Below are 25,375 nucleotides of genomic sequence, written 5' to 3' on the forward strand. Positions count from 1 at the left end.
CCGACTGGCCATTGGTTACACAGGAAGCCTGTCTGGGCCGTACCACACTTACTTGGAGGGGGTCTGGAGCACGAGAGAGGCTAGGTCCTTGCTTTTGAGTCTTTCCAACACACATAATTATTTCTACTTCCAGGGATTTCTTCCTGGATACGTAGGGCTCGAATGTGGGACGCAGGAAAAAGACTTCCTCGGACATTCCCCCATTTCTGACTCCTGCGCAGTACGCCAATCCTCCTCGCCCAGTCGTCTGCGGAACCCCACGGCCGTGTGCGCGCGCGCGCTCGTTCTTTCGCGTGGGTACGGCGCCGTGCTCCTGCAGCCAATCAGACCGCGAGGTCGCCGCGGTCGCCGGGTTCGCGCGCACGCCCTGGAGCGGAGTGGGGGTGGGGGCTATGGGTGAATGGGAGAGTGAGCGGGGGCGGGCGCGGCGGCGCGAGCCGCATGAATGAGAGAAACGTGCCCCGCGCGAGACGTTGCGCGCGCCCGGGACGGGGAGCCAATGGGAACGGTGGGAGGGCTTGAGACCCGGCACTGAGGGCAACGGCCGCGCGCCGGCTCGAAGACGAGCGTCGCCGGGCGGGAGCGCGCGTAGCAGGGCGGGCGTGGAGCGTGCGGGGGCCGCGCGCGGCCTCTTAGAGGCCGGACGGCACTGCCGGGAGGCGGCGGCGACAACGACGGCGGCTGTGACGGGAACCGCGCCGGGGGTGAGTACCGGGGACACCGGCCCCTGCGGAACCGGAAGTGCCGGGCCAGTGAGGTGGGAGGGGAGAGTGACCTCTAGGGAAGGGGGACCGCGAAGGGGGGGAGGTGGTTTGAGGCCCCATTCCTGCTCCGGGCCGGGTCATCCAACTGCGGCGGGACCCGTGGGCCCCGGAAACGCACGACGAGTAGAGGCCGGGGATCGGCGGCCGCCGGGGCTCTGAACGGGTTAGTGCCCGGCCGCCAAGTCCTGGCTCGGGACCCCGGTCCCTGGGTGCCTGGCGCCCGGCCGCCGCCCCTTCCGCCCCCGGCCCTGCGCCCCCCGGGCTCCGCCGTCTCCCGCAGCCTCGGTGGGCCCTGCCGCCGCGGATTCCGTCTTCTCGGTCTCAGCCAGCTCTACCCCGTATGGTGATTCTCTCTTCCCAGCCCCGGGGTGGCGACTGGGTGCTGTTCCCCTTTTACTTCCCTGCATTTCAGGTCCCTTGCCCTCCTCTGCTGATACTTCCTTTGGCTCAAGCCTCATCCTGTTACCTGTTCTCTCGCATCCGTCCGCTTTCTCCCCCTACCCCCAGCAGCCGGCTGTTCCGTGCTTTTAGTACTTTGTACTTTTTGCTAGTGGAGCTCGAATGTGTTGGCCAATATTTTACCTATAGGACTCTCTTTGTGGGACAAAGAGGTGGAAAGTGTTTTACCCACTTGGCCAAATGAAAACACTTTAATGAGAAGTAAGAAAGTGATTTAAAAGTTATGGGGGGAGGTGTAGGATCGGATATGTGTTATATCCTCGTCCTTCTTTTTGCGTTGGATTTTTCACTTCCTGGTTAGTACCATTTTGTCTAGGTTGATCTTACATTAGCATCCCTGTCGTTTTGTCCCAGTATCCCTCTGTGCTGTATCAAATCTCTTCAGAATGCTCATCATCACCCATTTTTTAAAATCCACCTAATGCTTACAGGAATTGTATTGCCATGTACTTGGCTACCTCCATATGTAGTAACACGGGCATTCAACTTATGGGTGACTCCAGCCAATATCTTGACATGTGGATTATCATTCCATGATACCTTGGTTGCGCGGTGTTAGGATTTACTATATAGCTCTGTCACACTACCTTATTTCAACAAATAACACCTGAGTTATGGTAGAACTGCCCATACCCATTCACCCCTTTAAGGAGGCACCTCCTTGTTTTAAGCCTTTATACCGTACATTCGATAGTGTGTTTTACATATGCATATTGCCATTCCATAGATTACTCTGTGCCTGAATGTGTCATATACATTCTTGTACACCTCTCTCATGCTGGTAGGGATCCAGACTGCTGGCCCTGATGAACCACTCACACCGCAGCCTCATCCCTCTTGCCACAGCACATTCTTCTGCTAAGACTTGGTGTGTCTTTATTATACCCAATACGTTGTTCAGTTTTTGTCTTCTCCCTTCCAGCGTATATGCCCTAAAGATTTCAGATGTTGATCTCTTTTGTTTCCCATTCTAGTACTCCCCAAATTGCATAGCCTTTTATGACCCTGTATTGCTGTGGCAATACGAGCCCGTGTGACTTTTTTCCTGTCAGAAAATATAATCTGAAATAAAATAAGGTGTCTAAGTGCTGTTACTTCCCCTAGGTAAAGTTAAAGCAGGGCAGCCTTCCATCTTCTTTAAATCTCTGGGCTTTTGAGGGGCAAGTTTAATAGTACTGTCCACAGACCCAAGAATTTGCTTCTCAGTGTTCGCAAGGCTATTTAGGCCTAAATTGAGATGGTTGGGGTTTCATTCCTATAGAAATTCAGTGTTAGTCATAAAATCAGGAGCTAAAAGGGATTTATCGCTTTTAGTCCTTTAACAATTTTTTTTAGTATCTAAGTGTTCAGTGTATTCTAATATTGCTGTTTGACCCTCTAAAACTGTTTTAAGGAGAGAGACAGTGCATCTTGAAGGAAGGTGCCTTTGCCTTCCATACCACAGGTAAGAGAGGAAGTGATAAATTTTGGGCCCATTTGTATTTCGCCATCTGAATCTTCTGACATTTGAATCTCTGCCTTTGGTATTAAATACCAGGCCTCTTTGGTCAAAATAAACCTTTATTTTTACATTTTCTTTCCTTCCCTTTCCTTCCCTTCCCTTCCCCTTCCCTTTCTCCTTCCCCTTCCCCTTCCCTTTCCCTTTCCTTTCCTTGTAGACTCCACATAGGCTTTAACTCAGTACCTCGAGATGACGACCTGAGCTGAGCTCATGAGTCAGACACTCAACCAGCTAAGCCACCCAGGCACCCCTAAACTTTTATTTTTAAATTCTAACTTAAGTAAAATTTTTGATCTGCAGATTCCAAGATGTAATCACTGGGCAAATAGTGTAGTGGATGAGAAAGTGATAGAAAGGCTTTATATTGGCAAAGGGGCGTGTGAACTCTGGTTCTTAACCTGACTGGTCGAGTGATTAAGTAGAATGGCCTCAGGCATTCTCTAGCCTTCAATTTTATGGAGTGGGGTAAGGGACTGTGTCACCAGATAATGTGAGTTAAGTGCTTTGAGATCACTAGATGAAAAACATCCTATAAAATCCAAAGTGCTGGTGTTATTTGGGCACTGGCGTCAACAGAAATAATTGTTACTCTTAATCATATGGGGAATGTGGGGCACAGTTGAGCTGCTGATAGGCTAGTGTAGGAATAGGTTGTTGAACTGGCAAGAAAAGGACCAGTCCCTGTGGTTGACTCAGTTTCTCATAGAGAGCAGCTCACCTCTCGGTTCAAGGACATTTTTTCACCCAGGTCCTTTCATGGGTTATTCCAGCAGACCAAAACTCAGAGGCTGCCTTTTCAGGGTTATAACTAAAAAGCATAAGGAGACAAGAGACAAGAGACATACACAGAAAGGAAATGAGACATACTGTCCTCATTTTGAGGTTACTTTCTTCTTTCTTCGCTGTTGCAATAAATACTCTCTTTTTCCAAAGAGAAGTCCCTTTTCTAGGACTGCCCTTCACTGCTGTGCCCTTGTATGTCTTTAGATTTTGATATTCTTAATATTTGTTCTGCCCATTTGTGTCAGGTGGGACGCCCCCCTTATAAGAGCTAGTTCTTTGATGACCTTAGGCCAGTGGAGCCATGTTCTTCTCTTTCCAGTATGAACAGCACTTAGAAGAGGTAAAGATTCTGAATCCATTGTTCTCTTAGTTCAGAGTCCTTTCCCACATGCACGTAGGTAAAGTGTATGCCATAAAAGGCACTTTTTAAACAGAGTAGCCTGTGGGGGTTAGCCTTGATGTTTTCAAGAAACTCCCTGAAAGAATTTATCTGATAAAGGTATTTATTTTTTTCCAGGTGAGGCGCTGTGACCCAGTTGAATTCCGCATCTAGAAAGCCCAAGACTGAAGAAGAAAGATCAGACATTGACTAACCTGGAAACAGGGACTTCTTTGGAACTTTGGCTTCATCATCCACTGTACCCTTTTTTTTTTTTTTTAACACTACCATTGAGTGGAATCGATTTCTTCATCTTATTTTGCTTATTGGGAAGAACATGGCTTCAGGGATTTTACATTTCTCCTTAGTTTTGCACGAACTCGATAGGAAACGGAGCCCTTAGGGGGCTTGGGAATGACAAGAAGAGACTGAAGACAGGCCAGTTCGTGTTCTCTCTCTCTCTCTCTGTTTTCCCTCCCCGTTCGAAGGAAAGGATTTACAACTCGACCTGGTAACAGCTGGTACCCAGCATTGGCCATCAAGAGAAAAGAAATAAAATTAAACCACCGTTGCTGGACTAGAAACCTTGAAGTCAAGGTGTGGGAGTGGTGGCATTGAGAAAACTGCCTCAAAGGGCCGAGGACCACCGTGCAAACAGCTTCTCTTCAAAACTGGAAGGGGCTTCTGGTTCCCTTTTGGATTAAAAGAGAAACACGGGGCGCGCCTCTCTGAGGTGCCGCTCACGTCTTGTGGAGCGTGGCAGCCCTGGAGGTGCTATAGCGTCTCCTCAGAAGACTGTCCTTGCCTGAGGTGTTCTGCCCCGCCTGACAGCCTCCCCTCCTTGCCTGCGGAAGGACTGCCTCCATCCATGAGCTGTCCCTCCATCTGTCTGGCGGCCCCTGTCCTCCACCCACAGCCATTTGCATGTGTACAGCCCACTGTTTGTCCCCACTTTCTAAACTGTACAAGTTGTGTTTCCTAATCTCTCCTTCTGCCTTGTTCTGGGGCGGTGGTTATTCGTCATTTAGAATCACCTTTCCCCCTCCCATGTGCTGTCCTTCATTTGCGATCTTTTGACCTTTGGTTTTATTTGGGAGGGGGAAGGGTGAGAACTTGACAGTTTTGGTTTCCCCTGGTTTCCTTCCGCACTCTGGTCATCCGTTGGTTCCCTCATCCCGTTTTCTTGTCTGTTCTGCCGCTGTGTGGGCCTGGGCTATGCGGCAGGGCAGACCTCCCATCAGAGCTCCAACATGCCCGCAGAGTCTGGAAAGAGATTCAAGCCCAGCAAGTATGTTCCGGTCTCCGCAGCCGCCGTCTTCCTAGTGGGAGCTACGACCCTCTTCTTTGCCTTTACGTGAGTTCTCCCCCAGTGGTGGTATCTGGGGGGCACTCTGTGGGAGGTGAGGCGGGGGGAGGGGGTTTCTCTTGAGTTTTGCCTGTTACTTGCTAGGTGCCTGGGGAATGTCTGATGTCTGATGGAGGTGAAAGCAAACCTCAGAGACACAGGGAGACGGGTGCGAGAAAGCCTACCCTCTCAGCCTCGCTATAAAATTATGCTCTCCTGAATTCTCTACCTTCCACTGCCTCCCTTCCTTTGGAATCACAGATGTCTTTGCATTTTCCTATCCAGCTCCATCACGAGATGATCGTGAACTGGGAAGGAAGTAGGAGGAAGCCACCAGAGAGGCTTGAAGCAGCTTAAGCAATCAGTTCTGTGCGAGAAAGAGCAGACTAGATGAGAGGTTTTTCACACAGTAATGGCTTTTCCCCAGGCTCTCCGGAGCTGAGCATACTGGAGAACTCTGGGATTGATTTAGAAGATATACCAATGAGACAGCTGGGCTTTTTGTGCTACTCAGATGGTTTCCTCTGTACTCTTAAGAGCCTTCGCCTGGAGAAGTGAAGGCCACTGGGAAAGGGCAGGTTTTATTTAGGAAGAGCCCTGGCGGGCTGCCTTTACATCCCTTCCTGCTGAAGAGGTGGCAGTAATTCTTGCATTCACTGGTCCTATTAGGAAGAGTGGGTGGCGTTGAAAGGTTTCCTGCTTCGGGTATTCAGACTTTGTTCATCTGCTGGTCACTGGAGGAGACTGACTTCTCGCCCCTCTTCCTGTATTGTAGCCGTTGACCACCTGGCCAGCCTCTTTGCTGTTACCTGTTTATAAATTAACATGTATCAGGCTTACGAGCCTTAAACTGTTGAGTCACTGAGTTAGTGTTGTAGTTGTAGCTCTTGGAACAATCAGAGCGTGCTAGATTTTCTGGGGAGTTCACTTTGCCGTGATTAAGGCTCAGCCCTAATTGTGAGGTGGTGTTCAGAGCAACGTAAGGTTGCTGGAAAGAGGAAGGAAATGGATCGAAGGGATAGGGAATAAAGACCGTTGGACTCATTAAAGGATGAAGGAAGCAGGAATTGCTGGTGGGGTGGGAAGAGGGGAGCAGTTACTGTTATGCTGAGAAACCTAGAACAGCTACTAAATCTGAGGAGGGGAAGTAGACCCCCACCCTCCCACCTCCTGCACCAAGTTGAGCTTCAGATGCCAAAAGGAATTCTAAAAGGTTCGTGTGGCTTGGCCAGTAGAGTCAGTAAAGCAGTGATGTTTTCTGTGTAGTCTTAAACAGGAAAAAAAAATGAATCTCTTATCTGAGGTATGAGCATCTTCCAACTTTCACCTGTTCCTCTGGGGGGCAGAGGATTCTTGAGCCCCCAGCTCCCTAGCCCGAGCATGCCTTTTGAGTCCCTCAGGGGTCAAAAGCAGCCCTACTCTTCTCTGACTTTTCCTCATAGTTTGTCTCTTTTGCTTAATAAATTCAACATGTTCAGTGCTCTATCCTTTTTTTTGTTTGTTTATTTATTTAGAGAATGTGTGAGCCAGGAGGGAGCAGAAAGAGAGGGAGAAAAAAATCTCAAGCAGGCTCCACACTGTCAGCACAGAGCCCGATGTGGGGCTTGATCTCCTGGGCAGTGGGATCATGACCTGAGCCAAGACCAAGAGTCAGCTGCTTAACCTGCTGAGCCACCCAGTCTCCCCCAGTGTTCTAGCCTTCTTCGTGCACTGACTGTCAGGAAGGAGGTGTGACTCTTCAGTCTGACTTGTTTTGGTTTCTGCTATTATGGCCAGCCGGTAGAATCAGCATTTTTTTTTCTTAAAAGATTTTAAAATTTTGACATAATTTCTACCTCTAATGTGGGACTCGAACTCACAGCCTTAAGATCAAGAGCCACATGCTCTACTGACTGAGCCAGCCAGGCGCCCCTGGACTCAGCATTTTAACCGGAGGATGTGTATATCCTTGTGGCAGTTGCAGAGCTGTGTCAGGAGGGATGGGTTCCAAGACCCGGTTGACCCCCGTAGGCCTGCTTGACTGGGGAGGGCCCGTTTTCCTTCCAGAGGCGGAGGCTTTGGGAAGCTAGGAAATTCAGGGGACTGACCTAGTGGTTTCTCTCTTTCACCTCGGCCGAGAAGGCAAGCAGAAGCCCTGTTCTTATTTTGCTAATCTGGAGCCATTGAAGTGCTTGGCTGGTTCTACCAGTTTCACCACAAAGAGTTGTCCTGATGTCGGCATTTTCTCAACTGATAGTTGAAGCTATTTAACCTACTTTCTCATTCCCTCGTGCCTGAAAGGTAGGGGCCCTCCTAATTTCCTGGTGTCTCGGCCCCAGGAAAAGGGATTTTAGACAGTATGGACTTTGCAATTGCTGCCTCCAATCCAGAGTTTGAAGAGGAGCCTTGTCACAGCTGGAGTGTCCCCGGGCAGTTGCCTCAGGACCAGCTTCTGGGCTCATTTCCTCCTCCCGGAGACACCCTGTTTCTCTTTATCACCTCACTCTGGGTATCTGTGAAATTCTCGTCTTTTCCTTTCCATATGACCGGAGCGGCTCCTGTGTAGGTAGAGATCTAGGCTGAGCTGCTACTGTTCTCAACAACGGTTCTGCCACGGATTCTGTCCCTTTTGAGGTTCAATTCCATGGAGAGCCTCCCTGTTTAAAACTGTATACAACCTAAAAAAGAATTTCTGGTTTCAGATAGAGAGACAAGAGGAAGGCCCTCTTGGTTTTTGTTTTAAAAATTTTTATTTTTAAATAGTCTCTACATCTAACGTGGGGCTCGAGCTCACAACCCCGGTATCAAGAGTCACACGCTCTACCGACTGTCCAGCCAGGTGCCCCAGAGAAAGGCTCTCTTTGAACCAGCTCCTGTTTGGGCCCCTAAATCTGTAACTGTTCTGTCATCCTCCTGTCCTCTTCCCTAGGCCTGTAACTGTCTGTTCTTTCATCAGTCCGAGTCCCAAGAGGGAATGACTTTGGGGCCTAGGGGACCTGGAGTGGGAGGTAGAGTCCCTCTCAGCCGGCTCATGTAATTAGTGCAGGCATGTAGCCTTCCACTCATTAGGAACAATTTACCCTCAGTCTTTCTCTGCCAGGTAGGGAAAGCTGTGAGCAGAAATTATCGGCTGGGCTTGGTCATCAGAGGGTGACCTTGTGCCCTGGAAAAGCTTGAGTAGAACAGTTGAAGCTTTCCCTCCAGAACCCCAGCCCTTCCTTCCCATTCGCTGAATTTGTCCCATACCAAAACTGAGCGGGAGAGTTGCCGAGAATTCTGTTTTCATTCTTACCCCTTTTCGCTGTCTGGGAAGGAGCGTGTCTGCGGAAGGAACGCTCCTCCTCCCAGCTAGGTTCTCCACACTGCGTTTAAGGTAACGGGTCTGGATCCTCATCTATCTTAAAGTCCCCTTTTGTGATTGACAAGGGCGGCTGGCAGTGCTAGGTAAGAGGAATCAGCACTGTATGGGGGTCAGGAGACTTTTTGGTAAAGTCTGTTAACCTTTGCGGAGCTATTCTTTGTATAATGAAATTGACCTTGAGGGGTTTATGTAAGCTCCATGACCCTTTATCCAGTTCGATCTTACGCGGAAGCCCAGTGTGTAAGACATGAGAGGAGGGCTGCTCTGCTTCTTGGGGGGTGGGGTGGAGCGGCCCAGCCACGTGGTGTCTCCTTTTTGCCTCTTTTGGGGGTCCCTGAATCTTTCTTAGGGCTCCTGGCATAACATTTGAAGTAGATCACTGAATTCCCTCTCCTAAAATCTCCTTGAGCTGTGAGTGAAGTCAGCTCGCCTCTCTGTGGGTCTGCTTCTCAAGTTGGTAGGGAGAGCAGAGGGCTGAGATCTCTGCCGCAGGTGGTCCTCTGTGGGAGGGAAAAAAGTCGGGGTTGTCAGGGTTGTCCAGAAGGCTGTGCTGGTCCTTCCAGTGTCCTGTCCATGAGAGCGCTTTCTCCTGTTCACCTTCTGCCTCTAGCCTCTCCCAACTCCTTTACCCGCGGAGTTGGGTAACCTCAGTGCCTCTGCCTCTGGTCCTTTTTTTCTTTACTGCAGAGAGGTGCTACCACCTGATTTGAGTGGGAGTAGCCTCGTGATTTAGGGCATTAATTGAGCAGTGGATGTTCCTTTTACTTCCCACGTTGTTTCGCATCCAGGAATAAGTGCCCAAGTCCTACATCTTGCACTCAGCTGCTTGAAAAGTGTGTAAGACAAGACAGATTGAGTGTTTTAAGAGAACTTACCCACCTAGAAGGGGAGAAATTGTTTTCTCCTGGAATCTTGAGGATCCCCAGAGATAGGGAGTGGGATATTCATTCCAGCCTTGCCTCATCAATAAGGAACACGAGCCACAGACTCAAACTATGTGCTAGGCATTGGTGGAATGCATAGACTATTCTTCATGAGCTTAGCGCCTCTGTTTTAAGTGTTCTTGAATTTCTAGGACCTCACATAGGGGCAGTGGAATTAAGGATGAAGGTGGAGCTGGAATGATAATTAGTGATGATGTTGTTAGTGAATAATGTGGGCGTTTTTTGGTGTGTGTGGGGTGCCTTGTAGCCAGTGAATGCTCAGTACTAAACCAGCTGGTTTAAAAAGAATTCCAGGATCTTTTCAGATATCATCGGCTCCTTCATTCTCATATCTGTATTATGTAGCCAAAGTAACACGATTGGAGTTTGCCGTAGATTACCTCAGGCTACATAGCAAAGTATTGATTGAGATAGGATTAAGATCCAAAGCTCCTTGACTCCTTTTCCTAACCAGAAGCTTAACCATTTTTAATAATAGGGCTTGGAAACAGACTTTCAGAGTGTGGTTTGTTTTTTTTTTTTAAAGTTTCATTTATTTTTTAAAAGTAATCTCTGTGCCCAGAGTGGGACTTGAACTCACGACCCTGAGCTCAAGAGTTTCATGCTTTTCCATCTGAGTCAGCCAGGTGCCCTGGGAGTATGGATAATGAAACCCGCTCTCCCTGAAAACAGGAGTGCTGGATGGGTGGGCAGAAGAACCTGTTCTTCCTGGGTTGGTGTAGGTCTGGGAGTCTCATCGGTGAGTCAGCCAGCCTTCGGGGCTATGGCCACTCCCTAGGCTTTGGAGCTCTATGATTACTGCCATAGGCCGAGGACCAGCCCTGACAGCTCAGGCCCCGTCTCCTTTCATCAAAGGCAACAGATTCAGACAGGCCACTTGGAGTGGTCACCTAGGAATCTGGCAAAGTACTATAGCAACGGCAGGCCTCTCCCTGAGCCAAGCAGAGTATGGGATGTGGCAGGAACAGATCTGTTCCTTCACGCCTCTCCTTGGCAGGCTGTTCCCTCAGCTAGAGTGTGAAGGTTGGGAGCACTGGTCCTTGGTTTCAATTTAGGGGCAGGTGCCGCCTGTGAAGTTGACTTACCTGCATCATTTCTAGATGCTGCTTCTGTGCAGGTAGGCTTTATTTTGGCAGCAGATATTAGAGCTGGATTCTGGGGTTACACGGCTCAGCTGTTACCAAGTTGCTGGAGTGGGGCTCCTGGCGCGCTCAAGCATGCGACCCTTGATCTTGGGACTGTGCGTTTGAGCCCCACATTGGGTATAGAGATTACTCTCAAAAGTAAAGTCTTTGGGGGACAAAAAAGAAGGTTGCAGGGGTGATGTTCATTAGCCAGGGGTGGTGGTTGGCACCACAGCTAAGAAAGTGGGTGATTTTCTTCATTTGGAACAGGAGAAGCTAAAGAAGGAACGGGGTCAGAAAGACTGCCGCCTAGGCCTCGCGAGGGGCTGGCAGCTCACCCTCCTTCACCTTAGTTTCCCTCAGCGATTGGAGGAACCTGCAGTTTGTCAGAGGCTCAAGAGGCCACAGGAGCTACAGTCGTCCATTCTAGGAATGAGACTTTTAAATCATGGGCCCCTCAGTGTTCTGAGGATTTAATCTCTTTTTTCCCTTCTAATTATCTTCCCAGGCTGTAGGAGTCCAGTGAGTCACTCCTTCTCCTCTTCCCCTGGCGGAAATCGAAGCGACAGCTAAGTGCTAGGGAGGGGCTCTGACCTGGATGACTGGTTTTCAGTTTCTCTCCCTCCCTCCTAAGGAGCCTAGGAGGTCAGGCTTTGGGTGTGGCTGTGTAAGGCCTCTTCTTGCTTGTATTCAACCCAACCCCCCCCCCCCACCGCCCCGCCAGAGTATGGGGACATCTTTCCTGAGCCAGAGAACTGCCACAGGACGAGGCTTCCACGGGAGATGTGGATGCAGTAAAACGAGAGCTGTGACCGAGGGTCTGTTTTCCCTTGAAGTCAGTGCCTGCACCTTGCTTCGTTATTTGGTTTCCCAGTTTTGTGCTGCCTCGCCAAGAGAAGCAGAGTTAATTGATGTTTACTATCTAAAAAGCCTGGCACACAATAAATATTGACTTAAATTTTTTTTGGTTTTAATGAATGGCTAAATGGTATTTGAATAAATAGATGGAGGTGGTAAACATTTGCGAGATGCTTTGTGACCATCAGTTTTGTCTCTTACTGTTAGTTTATATCTGATTAAGGAGCTCAGTTCCTGCAAATTGTCCTGATTTGTTCAGGGCTGTGCATTTTGATTTGATGGAGATAGATCTCCTCTGTCAGTGGAGTCCCAGGCTGCTGTGGATTAGTCTCCCAACGCGTTTGCTGGCTTGTTCTCCTGGCCCCTTCTTCCTTTCTTTCGATGAACTCTCCCTTTCCTTCTGGCTGGTCTAGATAAAGGGGACAAGGACAGATGCTGTCCTCATTCTGGAGATTAAGTTCTCAGCCACAAAGCAGATTAGAGTACTTAGCCACTGTCTTGTAAGGGGAAGTTCCTCCTGAGCTGAGATAGGAGAGAGGGCATTTGATAGTACTGACCAAGCACCCAGCACATCAGATCTTCTGAAACTTCCAGCTCCCAGAGAAAGGAAGAGCTCTCACAGCGTTTCTATTTAGACTCCTGTCCTCGCAGAAACTGCGTGTAATCCTGGACTAGGGCACCCTTTTCTTTTTTTCATCTGTCAAAGAAAAGTTACCTCAAGCATATCTCTTAATTTGGACCCTTGGAATATTGGATATGTTCAGCTAGTTTCTATTTCCCATAGGATGTAGGGCTGATTTAGTCTGATACCTCCTTTTTTTCTCCCCGCCGCCCTCCACTCCACTCTTCTACTTCATTTATAGGCCTCAAAGGGTCTAGTTGTGTCTTGATAGCTCTCCTTATCTGTGTGTGGTCCCCCTGCGTCCCTTGAGAACTAGCTTTTAGTTGAATAAAACTCTCAGGAATATCAGATGCAGGGAAGACATTTTAGGCAGTTGAGAGTGGTTCAGAGCCAGCTGGGAAGAGGGAAGGGGAGCCAGAGAGACAGGTGGTATCCCGTGCTTTGTGCCAATGTGCAGGTCAGTGGGGCATGGCTGAGATCCAGCAGCCTGAGGCTGCTCAAGAGAAGGGAGCGTGCCTGGTGTCAGTTACATACTCAGCCCCAGCTCTTGTGCCTGGTTTAAGGGAGGTTAAGGACAGATTCTAGAACTTGGAAAGATCTGCCAGGGAAGAACACAGACCTCAGTACAAGGGGTTATAGCATAGCGGGAGAGATTCTGAGTCTCGTACCTTGATCTAAAATGAGGATTTCTGTTGGAAACTAGACGCACTTGTTGAGAAGGAGAAAGAGAATTTGAGACGGCAGAGGTGGCGCACGCAAGGTTTCTCAGTGGGGAGGCTGTATGGTCAGTGCTCAGAGCAGTGGAGCGGCTCCTCATTCTCTTCATTATCTGTGCAGCTGTCCAGGACTCAGCCTCTACGTGTCACCTGCAGTGCCCATCTACAATGCCATTGTTTTTCTCTTTGTGCTGGCCAACTTCAGCATGGCCACCTTCATGGACCCAGGGATTTTCCCTCGAGGTAAGATCTCCCTCTCCTCTCTTGGAAATTAGTGATTTTTGGACATACACATTTGGTCCTGGGCCTCAGGATTCCTAGGGGTTTGGGGTACTTCTATAGTCTAAGGACGTAAAGCGGGCTGGGGCTATTCTGGAATAGATGTTCTCACTTCTAGTCATGTGCTGCACTTTGAGTCAACTCTTGGATTTTCAGTTATTCATTCATCAGAAATTCATTTCAGGCATGCGTGCCAGGCATTATCCATAGGCATAATAACAATCTACAGTGCACTAGACGGTTATAACAGTGTGGCATAAACTGTGCTAGGGGCATGAGCAGGGTTCTGGGAGAGCCCAGGAAAGGGAGCACTTAGAGCTTCCCAGATAAATTGGGGAAATGCTGCAAGGAGGAGGCGGGAGAGACTTGAAGCAGAGGATGGCAGGAAAGGGTGTTCTTGGCCGAGGAAGCAGCAGGAGCCACGAATGCCATACTTAGTGGGGTGGAAGACAGAGTGCATTGTGGGGCCAGACGGTGTAGGAGGTAAACCAAGGGCCAAGTGGTGGAAGACTTTGTATGCTAAAGTAAATGGGTGCTATTTCTTCCTTTGGACAGCAAGAGGTCTTCAACTGGAGGAATCATGGGATCAGATTTTGCTTTACAAAAATAATTCTTGTAAGAGTGTACAGATACCTTTTGGGAGGTGATCGCAATATTGTAAACCAGATGAGAACTTGAATTTGAGGCTTTTTGGATTTATAGATTTTTTTCAGTAGACTCAACAGAATCCTGCATGACCATTTGCTACTGGGGAAGAGTAAGAGAATGAAGGAATTGTCTAGGGCCGTCCCAAGGTTCCTAACTTGGGAGAAAGTTGGATGCTGATTTTTATAAAACAAGGTATGAATTATATAGGAATGTTGAACAGGTTTGGAGGGAGGACAGCCCAGTAGACATGTTGAACTTGAGATAGTTACCGGCCATTCAGGTATAGTTAGCTATCTGGCAGTTGTTAGAGACCTTGGTCTCACAGGCTTCAGCCATGTGGTGTTTGAAGCAACAGGAGTAAGACTGTCTAGAGAAAATAGAACAAGATGAGGAAAGAACCAAGGTCAGATCTGACCAGCATTGACATTTAAATAATGAGCAGAGGAGGAGGAGGAGTCATGGAGGAGGGATTGAGCAAGAAAGGTTAATAGGAGAAGAAACTGCACAGAGTGGGAACAGATAAGGAAGGTTCATGAAGTTGATGATGGTTGGCAGTATCAGCAATTTAATAGTACGAAAAACTCAGAATTGCCCATTGGAATTTGTGATCTTGACAAGAATAGTTGTATGTTTAGGTATGTATGTGGGAAAAGTACAGGTAAATAACCAAGACTGCCATGGCTTGGAAGGTAGTGAATAGGCAATGAGGAAGCAGAGTCCATGAGTGTTAGGATTGCTCTTTCAAGAAGTTAGAGAAGATGGATGTCTATGAGAGAGGGAGAGAAAGTTTTTGGTTTTTGTCTTTTTTGTGTGATAGAGAAGATGGAAGCACTCTGGTAGCATGAGGAGACGGAACAGAGAGGAGAGGGAGATGGTACAAGAATGACTTCCAGAGCGAGGATGGCTTTCTTGTGCGTGTCGGAAGGGTTATGCTCACAGAAGCAGCAGGCTGTTTTGAGAGTCAGGAACCATCGTCAGAGTTAGAAGTTGATAAGGGCTGTTGCCGATAACCAGTTTTCTCTTAAACGTGAAGTTATCTTTTAAGAATGAGAAAAGAGGGAGATTGGCATGGAGGAGGGCACTTGTGGGGATGAGCACTGGGTGTTATATGGAAACCAATTTGACAATAAACTATTTGTAAAAAAAATGAGAAAGGAGGTTTTCCTGAGATCATTGTGCTCACAAAGCCTGTGTCCCTGTGCTTTTTTTGTGACTCCTGTCTCAAAGATAAGTTGAACTGAAGGAACTTGGAGTCCCTAAAGCCAAAGGGGGCTGTTTTAATGAGCCTTTAATGTTCATATATTAAATATTTATTGATCTAATATGGAAGGCATTATTCTGGTCATTTGGGATGATTTTTTTTAAAGGCTCTTGGCTTTCAAATAGCTCAGTCTAGAAGGAGAGATAGGGAAGACGTTTATATGAATACATATTCTGTACTGTGTGCTAAGATATAAAAGTAGAGAATCATATAGTGTTTTAAGAAGAGGAAGTGCTCGTTTTTGGTAGATGATGGGTGTGGAAAGATCAGACACTTCAAAATAAATAGCATTTTAATTTTTTTCCTTTAAAAGGAAACTTGTTTTATTTTTCATTTATTTGTTTTTTAAGGTTTGTTTATTTTTTAGAGAGAGGGAGACAGCAAACAGGGGAGGGGCAGAGAGAGGGAGACACAGGATCCAAAGCAGGCTCCAGGCTCTGAGCTGTCAGCACAGAGCCTGATGTGGGGCTCAAGCTCATGAACCTGAGCAAAGTCAGATGCTTAACCGACTGAGCCACCCAGGAGCCCCAAAGGGAAACTTAAAAAAATATATATTTTAATAAGCAGTGAATATTTATTATGTAGAAAGCATAAAAAAGAAGTATGCCACCTATAATTTCACAGCCCAAAGAAAACTATTTATATTTCCTTTCAGTGTCTTGAAGATTTATGTATATAACATTTATATATACCACTTATCTGTAGCAAATGCGTGTGTGTGTTTTTGTGTCTGTTTTCAAAACGGGATCTTTTTGTTCGTGCGGTTCTTTATCTTGCATTTTGTTCACCTATCTATATTGTAAACACTTCCCCAGGTCAGTAAAAGTTGGAAACTTGATTTTTAATCCCTACTCCTTCATTTATTTAATTTTTCCTTCCCATGTGTATTTTTTCTAGATTAATAATAAAAAATAAAAATTGTATACTGCAGCTGAGAAGGCATTTAGTGCCCTTTCAGTTTTGAAGTAGGACCATGAGTTTCTGATAGTTGAAAATTTGAAAGGCGTTCAGGTAAGAATGGCTTGAGCCAGCAAACAGTACTGAAATGTATGGGAGATTAATAGAATAGGGGAAGCTCTTTTGGGGAAGGGGTTTGTGCGTGGAAAAGAAGGTTGCTGTCAGTTCCTCTCTTGGATTGCTGTGGTTCTCACGTACTTGTAGATATTGAACTGTTATGCAGACTCATTATGTATGTGCTTTAATGTGTAAATTATTGTCTTAAAAATATAATCGTGATCTGTAAACCAAGTGTCAGCATACCCATGTCAGAGTTACCTCTGCGTTATATTCTCCTGAACCTCATTTCCCAGTGTGTTCCTGTGGCGTTGGGTACAGAGCTGATCTCACAGTGTTTAGTTACTAGTTCCTGTTCTCTCTCAGACTGAATTCCTTGAAGGCGGAGGCCATACTTAAATATCACTGCACGCCTCATGCCTACTACAGTTCTGGCATTGTTGTTTTCTAATTGATTATTCCTCTCTTACAGCGGAGGAGGATGAAGATAAGGAAGATGACTTCCGGGCTCCCCTTTACAAAACGGTGGAGATTAAGGGCATCCAGGTGCGCATGAAATGGTGTGCCACCTGCCGTTTCTACCGTCCTCCCCGCTGCTCCCACTGCAGTGTCTGTGACAATTGTGTGGAGGTAAGAACCCCGAGTGGAGTCGGCCTGGGTGCCTACTCTAAGTTCCCTTCTTCCTACCCATCGAATAAGAATTGAATTCTCAGGATTCGGGGCCTTGGATGAAATACAGCCCTGGCTCATGATCTGGGCTGTATGGGAGCTCTGTCAAAAAGTGTTACCAAAAAAAAAAAAAAAAGTGTTATCAATGGTGTACACCGGGGTGGGGGGCGCCTGGGTGGCTCAGTCGGTTAAGGGTCTGACTTCAGCTCAGGTCATAATCTCGTGGTTGGTTGAGTTTGAGCCTGGTGTCGGGCTCTGTGCTGACAGCTCAGAGCCTGGAGCCTGCTTCAGATTCCGTTTCTCTCTCTCTCCCACTCCGCCACTTGTTCTCTCTCTCTCTCTCTCTCTCAAAAAATGAACATTTAAAAAAAAAAAAAGATATACACGTGAGAGGTAGAGCATAACTATTCTTCTGTACAGGAGGTACCCCGAATGGGAATGGGCTTTCCCAGCACCAGGATTCATTGCCCTAGCCTTCGGCCCCTTGACTCATCTTTTTGGTTGTTGGTCCTGGCTTTGTGTTACCTCTTGTACCCACTACATCATGCAGTCTGTTGCGTTCAAACTTTACAGCTGTATTTCTCTTCCTGCTTGTCCTTCTGCATCCCTTGTCTTTTATTTTTAACCCTTTTTTTTCCCAATCAATTTTTACCTAGTTGGAAGCAGTTGTCTGCCAGATTCTTTTTCCAGGCCTCTTTTCTTAGTGTTTTTGCAAAGCCTCTGATATTTGTCCCTTTCGGTGTTCTTTGGTCACATTGGATAGATTTTGACCAAAGTCAAAGTCTGGAGGTCTTCCTTACAGATTGATAGAGCAAGATAAAGTCTGTTGTTAATTTTGCAACTGAACGGTGAACTTGATCCCATATTACTGAAAGTAAAACTTCAGTTCTGACATTTGTTCCTGTTCTTGACAGAAGCGATTTAGGGCTACGGTGCAGGGATGCCTCTCAGTCTTTCTCTTTTTGCCCTTAGGAATTTGACCATCACTGCCCCTGGGTGAACAACTGTATTGGTCGCCGGAACTACCGCTATTTCTTCCTCTTCCTCCTTTCCCTGACAGCACACATTATGGGTGTGTTTGGCTTTGGCCTCCTTTACGTCCTCTACCACATGGAGGAACTCTCAGGGGTCCGCACGGCTGTCACGTATCCTTCAAGGCCTATGGGTTTCGGGCTGGGGACAGGGGAGGAGGAGGAAAGCTGAGTGCTGTGGTGGTGTGGGTCCAAGGTCACGTGGCTGTTGTAGGGGCCGAGGATGGGGGGATCATGCTGTGCTGTTCTCCTTGATTCTTTGGACTTAGAATGGCAGTGATGTGTGTGGCTGGCTTATTCTTCATCCCTGTAGCTGGCCTCACGGGATTTCACGTGGTGCTGGTGGCCAGGGGACGCACAACCAATGAGCAGGTACGGGGAGAAGGGCTGGGAAATCACTGTAGAGCTGGACGCAGGGGTCTCAGCCCTCTGGCAGGAGTGGAGCAGAGTGCGTCCACAGATGGCCGCTTGATGGACACTTGCTGCTATTCAGTTTCCACTCTCCTCATGCAGGGATGAGCACACAGCCATTCTCAGTTAATAAGCATTTGCAGAAGGCTCACTTGTATACAGGACAGTTTGAGCTCCAGCTTATAGAAACAGTAATAGACCTAGGCCAGTGCTCAGAAAGCTTCTAGAGCTACTTAAAAGGAAAACACTTACCTCCATGCATGTAATACTAGTGACTTTATTTGCTTACTCTTAGATATAGTATGTGTATTATCTGTGTATCCCCATTTCACATGAGAACACTGGTGTCTCGGGTCAAGTAGCTACCATGAGGTAGAGCTAGGATTTGAACTGAAGACCCTGATTCTGTAGTCCCTACTCTTAGCCATTACAGGTAGAACCTTCTTGATGGCAGGATTGTGTTTTACTCATTTTTGTATCTCCCAAATGGTGGGTGCACAATAATTGGCTGTTTGTTTTGACCTTTGGGGGTCAAGGTCCCATTGTCTGATATGGCCTTTTTCCTCCTTCTAGGTTACGGGTAAATTCCGAGGAGGTGTGAATCCCTTCACCAATGGCTGCTGTAACAATGTCAGCCGTGTGCTCTGCAGCTCCCCAGCACCCAGGTACACCTACCCCTCTGGTCTTGTGTTCATTCTTGGTCAAAACTTGTCCTTGGGCCTGTTCTAGTATAGGGGAGCTTGGAAGGGAGACTGCCCTTTAGGGAGGGTTCTCTTAGAATGGAAGGTGCCTGCAGGGGAGAGATAGGCCATCCTTTAGTGGACCTCCTGAATTTAGTTGATATTCCTTAGGTATTATGGTTACTGTCCTTTGAGAGTTCAGGATGAGATACACTCCGGAGTGGCTTGATCTAGGTATCTGCCTAGAGGCCTAGTCTTGATGCAGTTCTTCTTGGAATCTAAGAAATCAGTTGAGTGCTAAGTTTTTCGCTGCCTGAGTAAGACTGTTTCTTGTATTTGTTTTTTGTTTTTTTTTTTTAATTTTTAAAATGTTTTTTATTTTATTTCTGAGAGAGAGTGAGAGAGACAGTGTGAGCAGGGGAGGGTCAGAGAGAGAGGGAGATACAGAATCTGAAACAGGCTCCAGGCTCTGAGCTAGCTGTCAGCACAGAGCCCGACACGGGGCTCGAATCCACGAACCGTGAGATCATGACCTGAGCCGAAGTCGGACGCTCAACCGACTGAGCCACCCAGGCGCCCCGACTGTTCTTGTATTTGTAAAAATGCTTTAGACAAGGTAGGCAACCAGTAGATATTTTAGAATGAGTTTTCATTTGAAAGCCCTCTCACTCTTGACATTCAGGTACTTGGGAAGACCAAAGAAAGAGAAGACGATTGTTATCAGACCTCCCTTCCTTCGACCAGAAGTGTCAGATGGACAGATAACTGTGAAGATCATGGACAATGGTATCCAGGGAGAGCTAAGGAGAAGCAAGGTGAGGAATTGAGGGAAGTAAAGTAGGTAACTTGGGGGACTTGCCTGGCAAATTGACGGAAACTTGCTTTTAGTTGACATTACTCTTAACAGTACTTGTCACTTTCTGATCTGTTAAAAATTACTTAAGTACTGGGGCACCTGGCTGGTTCAGTTGGTAGACCATGTGACTCTTGACGTTGGGGTGAGGAGTTCGAGCCCCACACTGAGTACAGAGTTTACTTAAATCAATAAATAAAATACATTCTTTAAAAAAATTATTTATGTAGGTTTCTTCTTTTTCCCATTAGATTGCAAGTTTGCTGACTGTAGAATTTGAGTCCATTCATTTCCATGTCTTCATAAGACTTAATATAGCAGCTTCCAGATGGTAGAAGCTCAACAAATAGTTGGTGGAAATGAACAAATAAGTGACAGAATTCATCACTTGTTGAATACTTTTCTTTATCCATTGTCATCCACAAAATGGCTCTTGTCCCTTGTCTTCTGGTCCCAGATTAGAAATACATAACCGGCACCCCAGAGCCCCTCTTATACCAGTTTAATTAACACTTGGAGCTGTCTTTACACCCAGTTCTCTAAATCTGATTTTCCCTCATTTATCTAGTCTAAGGGAAGCTTGGAGATAACAGAGAGCCAGTCTGCTGATGCCGAACCCCCACCTCCTCCTAAGCCAGACCTGAGCCGTTACACGGGGCTACGAACACACCTCAGCCTGGCTACTAATGAGGGTAAGAGCAGTGGCAGGAGTGAGGAGGTCACTGTGTGCTGTGGAGAAAATAGGCAGGCATGGGCTGGGAGGTGATGCTTGCAGTTGTGGTGGAGAATACCCACCAGGTGGGTCTTGAGCCACTTCTTTGGACAGCTGGGACAGGAGAAAGGGGAAGCCACTTGGCTATTAGCAGTGATCTGGACTTTTGTTGAGGGGACCTGCTAGCCTTCAGATAGACCAGAGAACATCCTAGACCTGTTCGGTGCATTCTCTCACTCTTGAGTTCTGGGCCGGTAGGAGTCTTTAGTCTCGACTGCAGCAAGGTCATGTTCCTGGGACTTTTCTGGTGCCGGGTATATCTGTTCCTACCTTGTTCTCCGTCTATACTCTGAGGAGCTCTGGCCAAGTTGAGAGAACAGCTTGTAAAGTGGTGTCCCTGGGCCTTGTTTCCTGCAGATAGCAGCCTCTTGGGCAAGGAGAGCCCTCCCACACCTACCATGTACAAGTACCGGCCGGGCTACAGTAGCAGCAGTACATCAGCCGCGATGCCTCATTCCTCCAGCGCCAAGGTACTGAGTACTCTGTAAGAAGTAAGGTTGGCATGTAGGTCAGCTGTCCTGGGAAAAAGAATATTGGAGAAGGGAAGGAAGAAACCAAAGACATTTTACTAATTGTTGGCATTAATGGGATTGAATCTCCGTGACAGCGTGTCCTTCAAAGAGGGGGCCAATGTAGCAAAAAGCACTGACTACAGAATTGTATCTGAGTTCAGAACCCGTCGTGGGCGAGTTACCTAACCTCTCTAGGCCTCCTTTTTTGCATCTTATTTTATATACTTATTGTTTTATTTTAGATAATTTTTTTTTAAATATTTTTTATTTATTTCTAGGAGATAGAGAGACAGCGTGAGCAGGGGAGGGTCGGAGAGAGAGGGAGTGACAGATTCTGAAACAGGCTCCAGGCTCTGAGCTGGCAGTCAGCACAGAGCCCGACGCGGGGCCCGAACCCACGAACCGCGAGATCATGACCTAAGCGAAAGTCGGACGCTCAACCGACTAAGCCACCCAGGCGCCCCAATAATTTATAAATAAAGTAATTTGTTTTAGAGAGCATGTGCAAGCCAGGGAGATGGGCAGAGGGAGAGGGAATTCTGGGCAGGCTCCACCCTCAGTGCTGAGCCTGACCCGGAGCTTGATCCCATGACCCTGGGATCGCAACCTGAGCCTAAATTGAGTCGGACATTTAACCAACTGATCTACCCAGGTGTCCCTCATTTTTTGCATCTTAAAATGAGATACTTGTTCCAACTGACAGGTTTTGCTTTAGGTGTTGAACAAGATGATGCGTGTAAAAGTTCTAGGCATACTGGTGGCACATGACAAATACTGTTTTTGACTGCTTGGGCTCTCAGGCCTCGGATCTGTCACAAGAGCAGGAGCACTAAGAGCACGCTTTATTTTCTCCCTCAGTTGAGTCGTGGGGACAGCTTGAAGGAGCCAACCTCGATTGCAGAGAGCAGCCGCCATCCCAGCTACCGCTCCGAGCCCAGCTTGGAGCCTGAGAGCTTCCGTTCTCCCACCTTTGGCAAGAGCTTTCACTTCGACCCACTGTCCAGTGGCTCACGCTCCTCCAGCCTCAAGTCGGCCCAGGGCACTGGCTTTGAGCTGGGCCAGCTGCAGTCCATTCGTTCAGAGGGCACGACCTCCACCTCCTATAAGAGCCTGGCCAACCAGACACGCAACGGAAGCCTGTCCTATGACAGCCTGCTCACTCCTTCAGACAGCCCTGATTTCGAGTCCGTGCAGGCAGGGCCTGAGCCAGACCCACCTTTAGGCTACACCTCTCCCTTCCTGTCCGCCCGGCTGGCCCAGCAACGGGAAGCCGAGAGGCACCCACGTTTGGTGCCAACCGGCCCATCGCACCGAGAGCCCTCACCAGTCCGGTACGACAATCTGTCGCGCCATATTGTGGCCTCCCTCCAGGAACGAGAGAAGCTGCTACGCCAGTCACCCCCACTCGCAGGCCGCGAGGAAGAACCAGGCTTGGGGGACTCAGGCATTCAGTCAACACCAGGCTCAGGCCATGCCCCTCGTACTAGCTCCTCCTCAGATGATTCAAAGAGATCACCCTTGGTCAAGACTCCACTGGGACGCCCAGCTGCCCCCCGTTTTGGCAAGCCAGATGGGCTAAGGGGCCGGGGACTAGGGTCCCCTGAACCAGGCCCAACTGCCCCATACCTGGGCCGATCTATGTCTTACAGCAGCCAAAAAGCCCCACCTGGTGTCTCCGAGGCAGAGGAAGTAGCCTTGCAGCCGTTACTGACCCCCAAGTAAGTACGAGTCCATCCTGACCCTCAGTGGATTTAAAATCAGCCTCGGGTCCTACATAAGGTGTCATGACTTTACTTGCGTGCAAGTGTACTCAGGTGCCTGCTTGCAGATAACTCACTGCACTCTCTCTCTCCAGCTATTCCTGTTAAAAGCCTAAAGAGTAATACTTTTTTTTAATCCTGTCTCCCCAAAATGTGGTTATTTGCCTGAGAGTATTTAAGGTAACTGCTGTTGGAGAGAAGGAATAAATAGGGGAGATAGGGCATTAGGTTTGTGTTAAGCAGGGCAATAAAACAGGTGGGAATGTTTGAGTAAGAAAGTATATACGTCGTAAAAGCACATCAGTTTTTCAAGTTTGTTTTGAGAGAGAGAGAGAGAGAGAGAAAGCTTGAGTAGGGAAGTGGGAGAGAGAATCCTAAGCACAGACCTAGATCCCATGAACCGTGAGATCATGATCTGAGCCAATCAGGAGTCAGGGGGTCCCTGGATGGCTCAGTCTGTTAAGCCTCTGTTTCAGCTCAGGTCATGATCTCATGGTTAGTAGTTTCGAGCCCATGTCACGCTCTGCACTGAGAATGTTGTGGAGCTGCTTGGGATTTTTTCTCTCCCTCTAGCTCTGCAGTCCCCATCAAAATAAATTTAAAAAAAAAATTTTTTTTTTAAATTTCTGAGAGAGAGAGACAGCGTTAACAGGGGAGGGTCAGAGAGAGAGGGAGATAGAGAATCTGAAACAGGCTCCAGGCTCTGAGCTGTCAGCACAGAGCCCGACGAGGGGCTTGAACCCATGAACCGTGTGATCATGACCTGAGCCAAAGTCGGACACTTAACCGACTGAGCCACCCAGGCGCCCCTCAAAATAAATAAATTAAAAAAAATTTGAGTCGGGCCCTTAACCCAGGCGCCCCCGTTCTCATAACTTTTAAAACAATCTCCCTTTTCTGTGTTTTGTGTCCCAGTTCTGACGACAGCTATCTTTTTTCCTTCCTAGAGATGAAGTACAGCTCAAGACCGCCTACAGCAAATCCAATGGGCAGCCCAAGAGTATAGGCTCCGCCTCCCCTGGCCCAGGCCAGCCTCCTCTCAGCAGCCCCACAAGGGGCGGAGTCAAGAAGGTGTCAGGGGTGGGTGGTACCACCTATGAGATTTCCGTGTGAGCCTTCAGCACCTCCCTTCCGCCCCATGCCTCTGCGCCTACACCAAAGGGCCCCAGGTGGCCACCTTCCTTTCCTCAAGGGGCTCCCCTCCCCTGCATGGACATTTTTTTAAACCACCGATTCCAAGAAGATGAGGAGCGTTTTACAAAATGCAGTGGGGTTGGGGAGTCGGAGAGTCGGGGCCCTGAGACTGGGGTAGCAATCCCCTTCACCTTTTAAGACCTTCCCTTCCTTAACCCCTGGACCAGACTCAGTGGACATTTGTGCAATTGCTCGCCCTGGAGGGAACCAGATCATTTTTAAACCAGAAATAATTTTTTTTATTATTGTTACGGATTCTATTTTTTTCCTCTCTGCGTTACCAGGTGTGTGTACATATATATATATATATATATATACATATATATATATTATAAATATCAAAGAAATTCTATATCTATCCTGGGATGGGAAAATGAGGGAGGGTATGTAGGAGGAGGGGTATCTTACTCTTCCCATTCCTCAGACCAGCAGGAAAAGAAGTGGGGACATCCATCGAAGTCTTCCTTTTCCAGTGGTTCCCTCTCTCGTCCCAGTTACCAGCTAAGGAAATGGCACCCCGTTGGTGCACAGTGATCAAGAAAGACACCTCGGAGAGAGGCGAGTCTGGGGTCTTGGTCAGAGGAGGGAAGGACTTGGAGAGGAGAGTTAGTTTTCTAGGCTCACTGGCACTTAGTTTCCCCAGGAAAGGGGTCAGAGCCCCAGGACTTTGGTGGTGGTTGGGGAGATCAGGAAAAGAGCTTGGCTGAACTCCAGAAACAATATTGGATAATCCCCCCCCCTTCTTGGAGGAGAGGGATTAGGGTGGGCTCTTTTAGTCCCCTCAGAGCCTTCCCCCAACTCACGTGGTTAACATTATTTTTAAACCCAAGGCCAGGAGAGATGAATCCAAAAAGCAATATTTTTCATCACATGCCAAAAACGGGATAGAGAGAAGGAGTGGCAGGCCTAGGCCCCTCCGATTGTCCCTTGGGGGTTACCCCTCAGCCCACCTCAGTATGGTGCTGGGTAGTGGGGGTACCTGGGTTCTAACCTCTAAATAGGGAAGACCCCAGCCTCTAGACAGAGGCCCTTTTATTTTTTATTCTGATTAGCCATTTTAAACCAACAAGGAATAAAAAGAAATCCTGATCTAACCAGCTCCCCCTGACTTGTGTTATTTTGTCTGGTTAAGGCAGGGCGAATGATCTCTGGTGGGAAGTTACACAGAAAACCTCTAAGTTTCTCTGGTCCTGGCTCACCTTTAGGCAGGATTGTAGTGAGAACAACCACTTAAAACCATAGCTGCTCTTCTTATTTTGGTGATTTAATGTAAAAAATTCCTGAAAAGTCTTGTCATCACCAAAACTGCTTAATGGTCATTTCAAAGCTTAGAGAATCTTGACCCCCACAGTGTTTTAATGCAGAATTTTGTCCCTGGAAAGTAAAGCACTTTTTGGATGTAGTCAAAGGTGAGGCAGTGGGTGACTGAGGGATGAAAAAGCCCGTTAGAGCAAAG

The 25,375-nt window shown here is 47.8% G+C and overlaps 1 protein-coding gene across 1 annotated transcript; it reads left to right on the forward strand.

The window, feature by feature from the left end:
• The first annotated feature begins 523 nt into the window (after positions 1-523).
• Positions 524-25,020, forward strand: ZDHHC5 (zinc finger DHHC-type palmitoyltransferase 5). Its single transcript, XM_039245105.1, has 12 exons — positions 524-704; positions 4,025-5,240; positions 12,957-13,078; positions 16,510-16,667; positions 17,679-17,851; positions 18,007-18,109; positions 18,722-18,813; positions 19,511-19,643; positions 20,250-20,373; positions 20,811-20,923; positions 21,824-22,683; positions 23,673-25,020. Exons 2-12 carry the CDS (start codon positions 5,137-5,139, stop codon positions 23,836-23,838), a joined length of 2,148 nt encoding a protein of 715 aa, XP_039101036.1. The 5' UTR covers positions 524-704; positions 4,025-5,136; the 3' UTR covers positions 23,839-25,020.
• Positions 25,021-25,375: the final 355 nt, after the last annotated feature.

Source organism: Hyaena hyaena, unplaced genomic scaffold (genome assembly GCF_003009895.1).
Source record: "Hyaena hyaena isolate Hyena2069 unplaced genomic scaffold, ASM300989v1 scaffold_252, whole genome shotgun sequence".
Classification (NCBI taxonomy): Eukaryota; Metazoa; Chordata; class Mammalia; order Carnivora; family Hyaenidae; genus Hyaena; species Hyaena hyaena.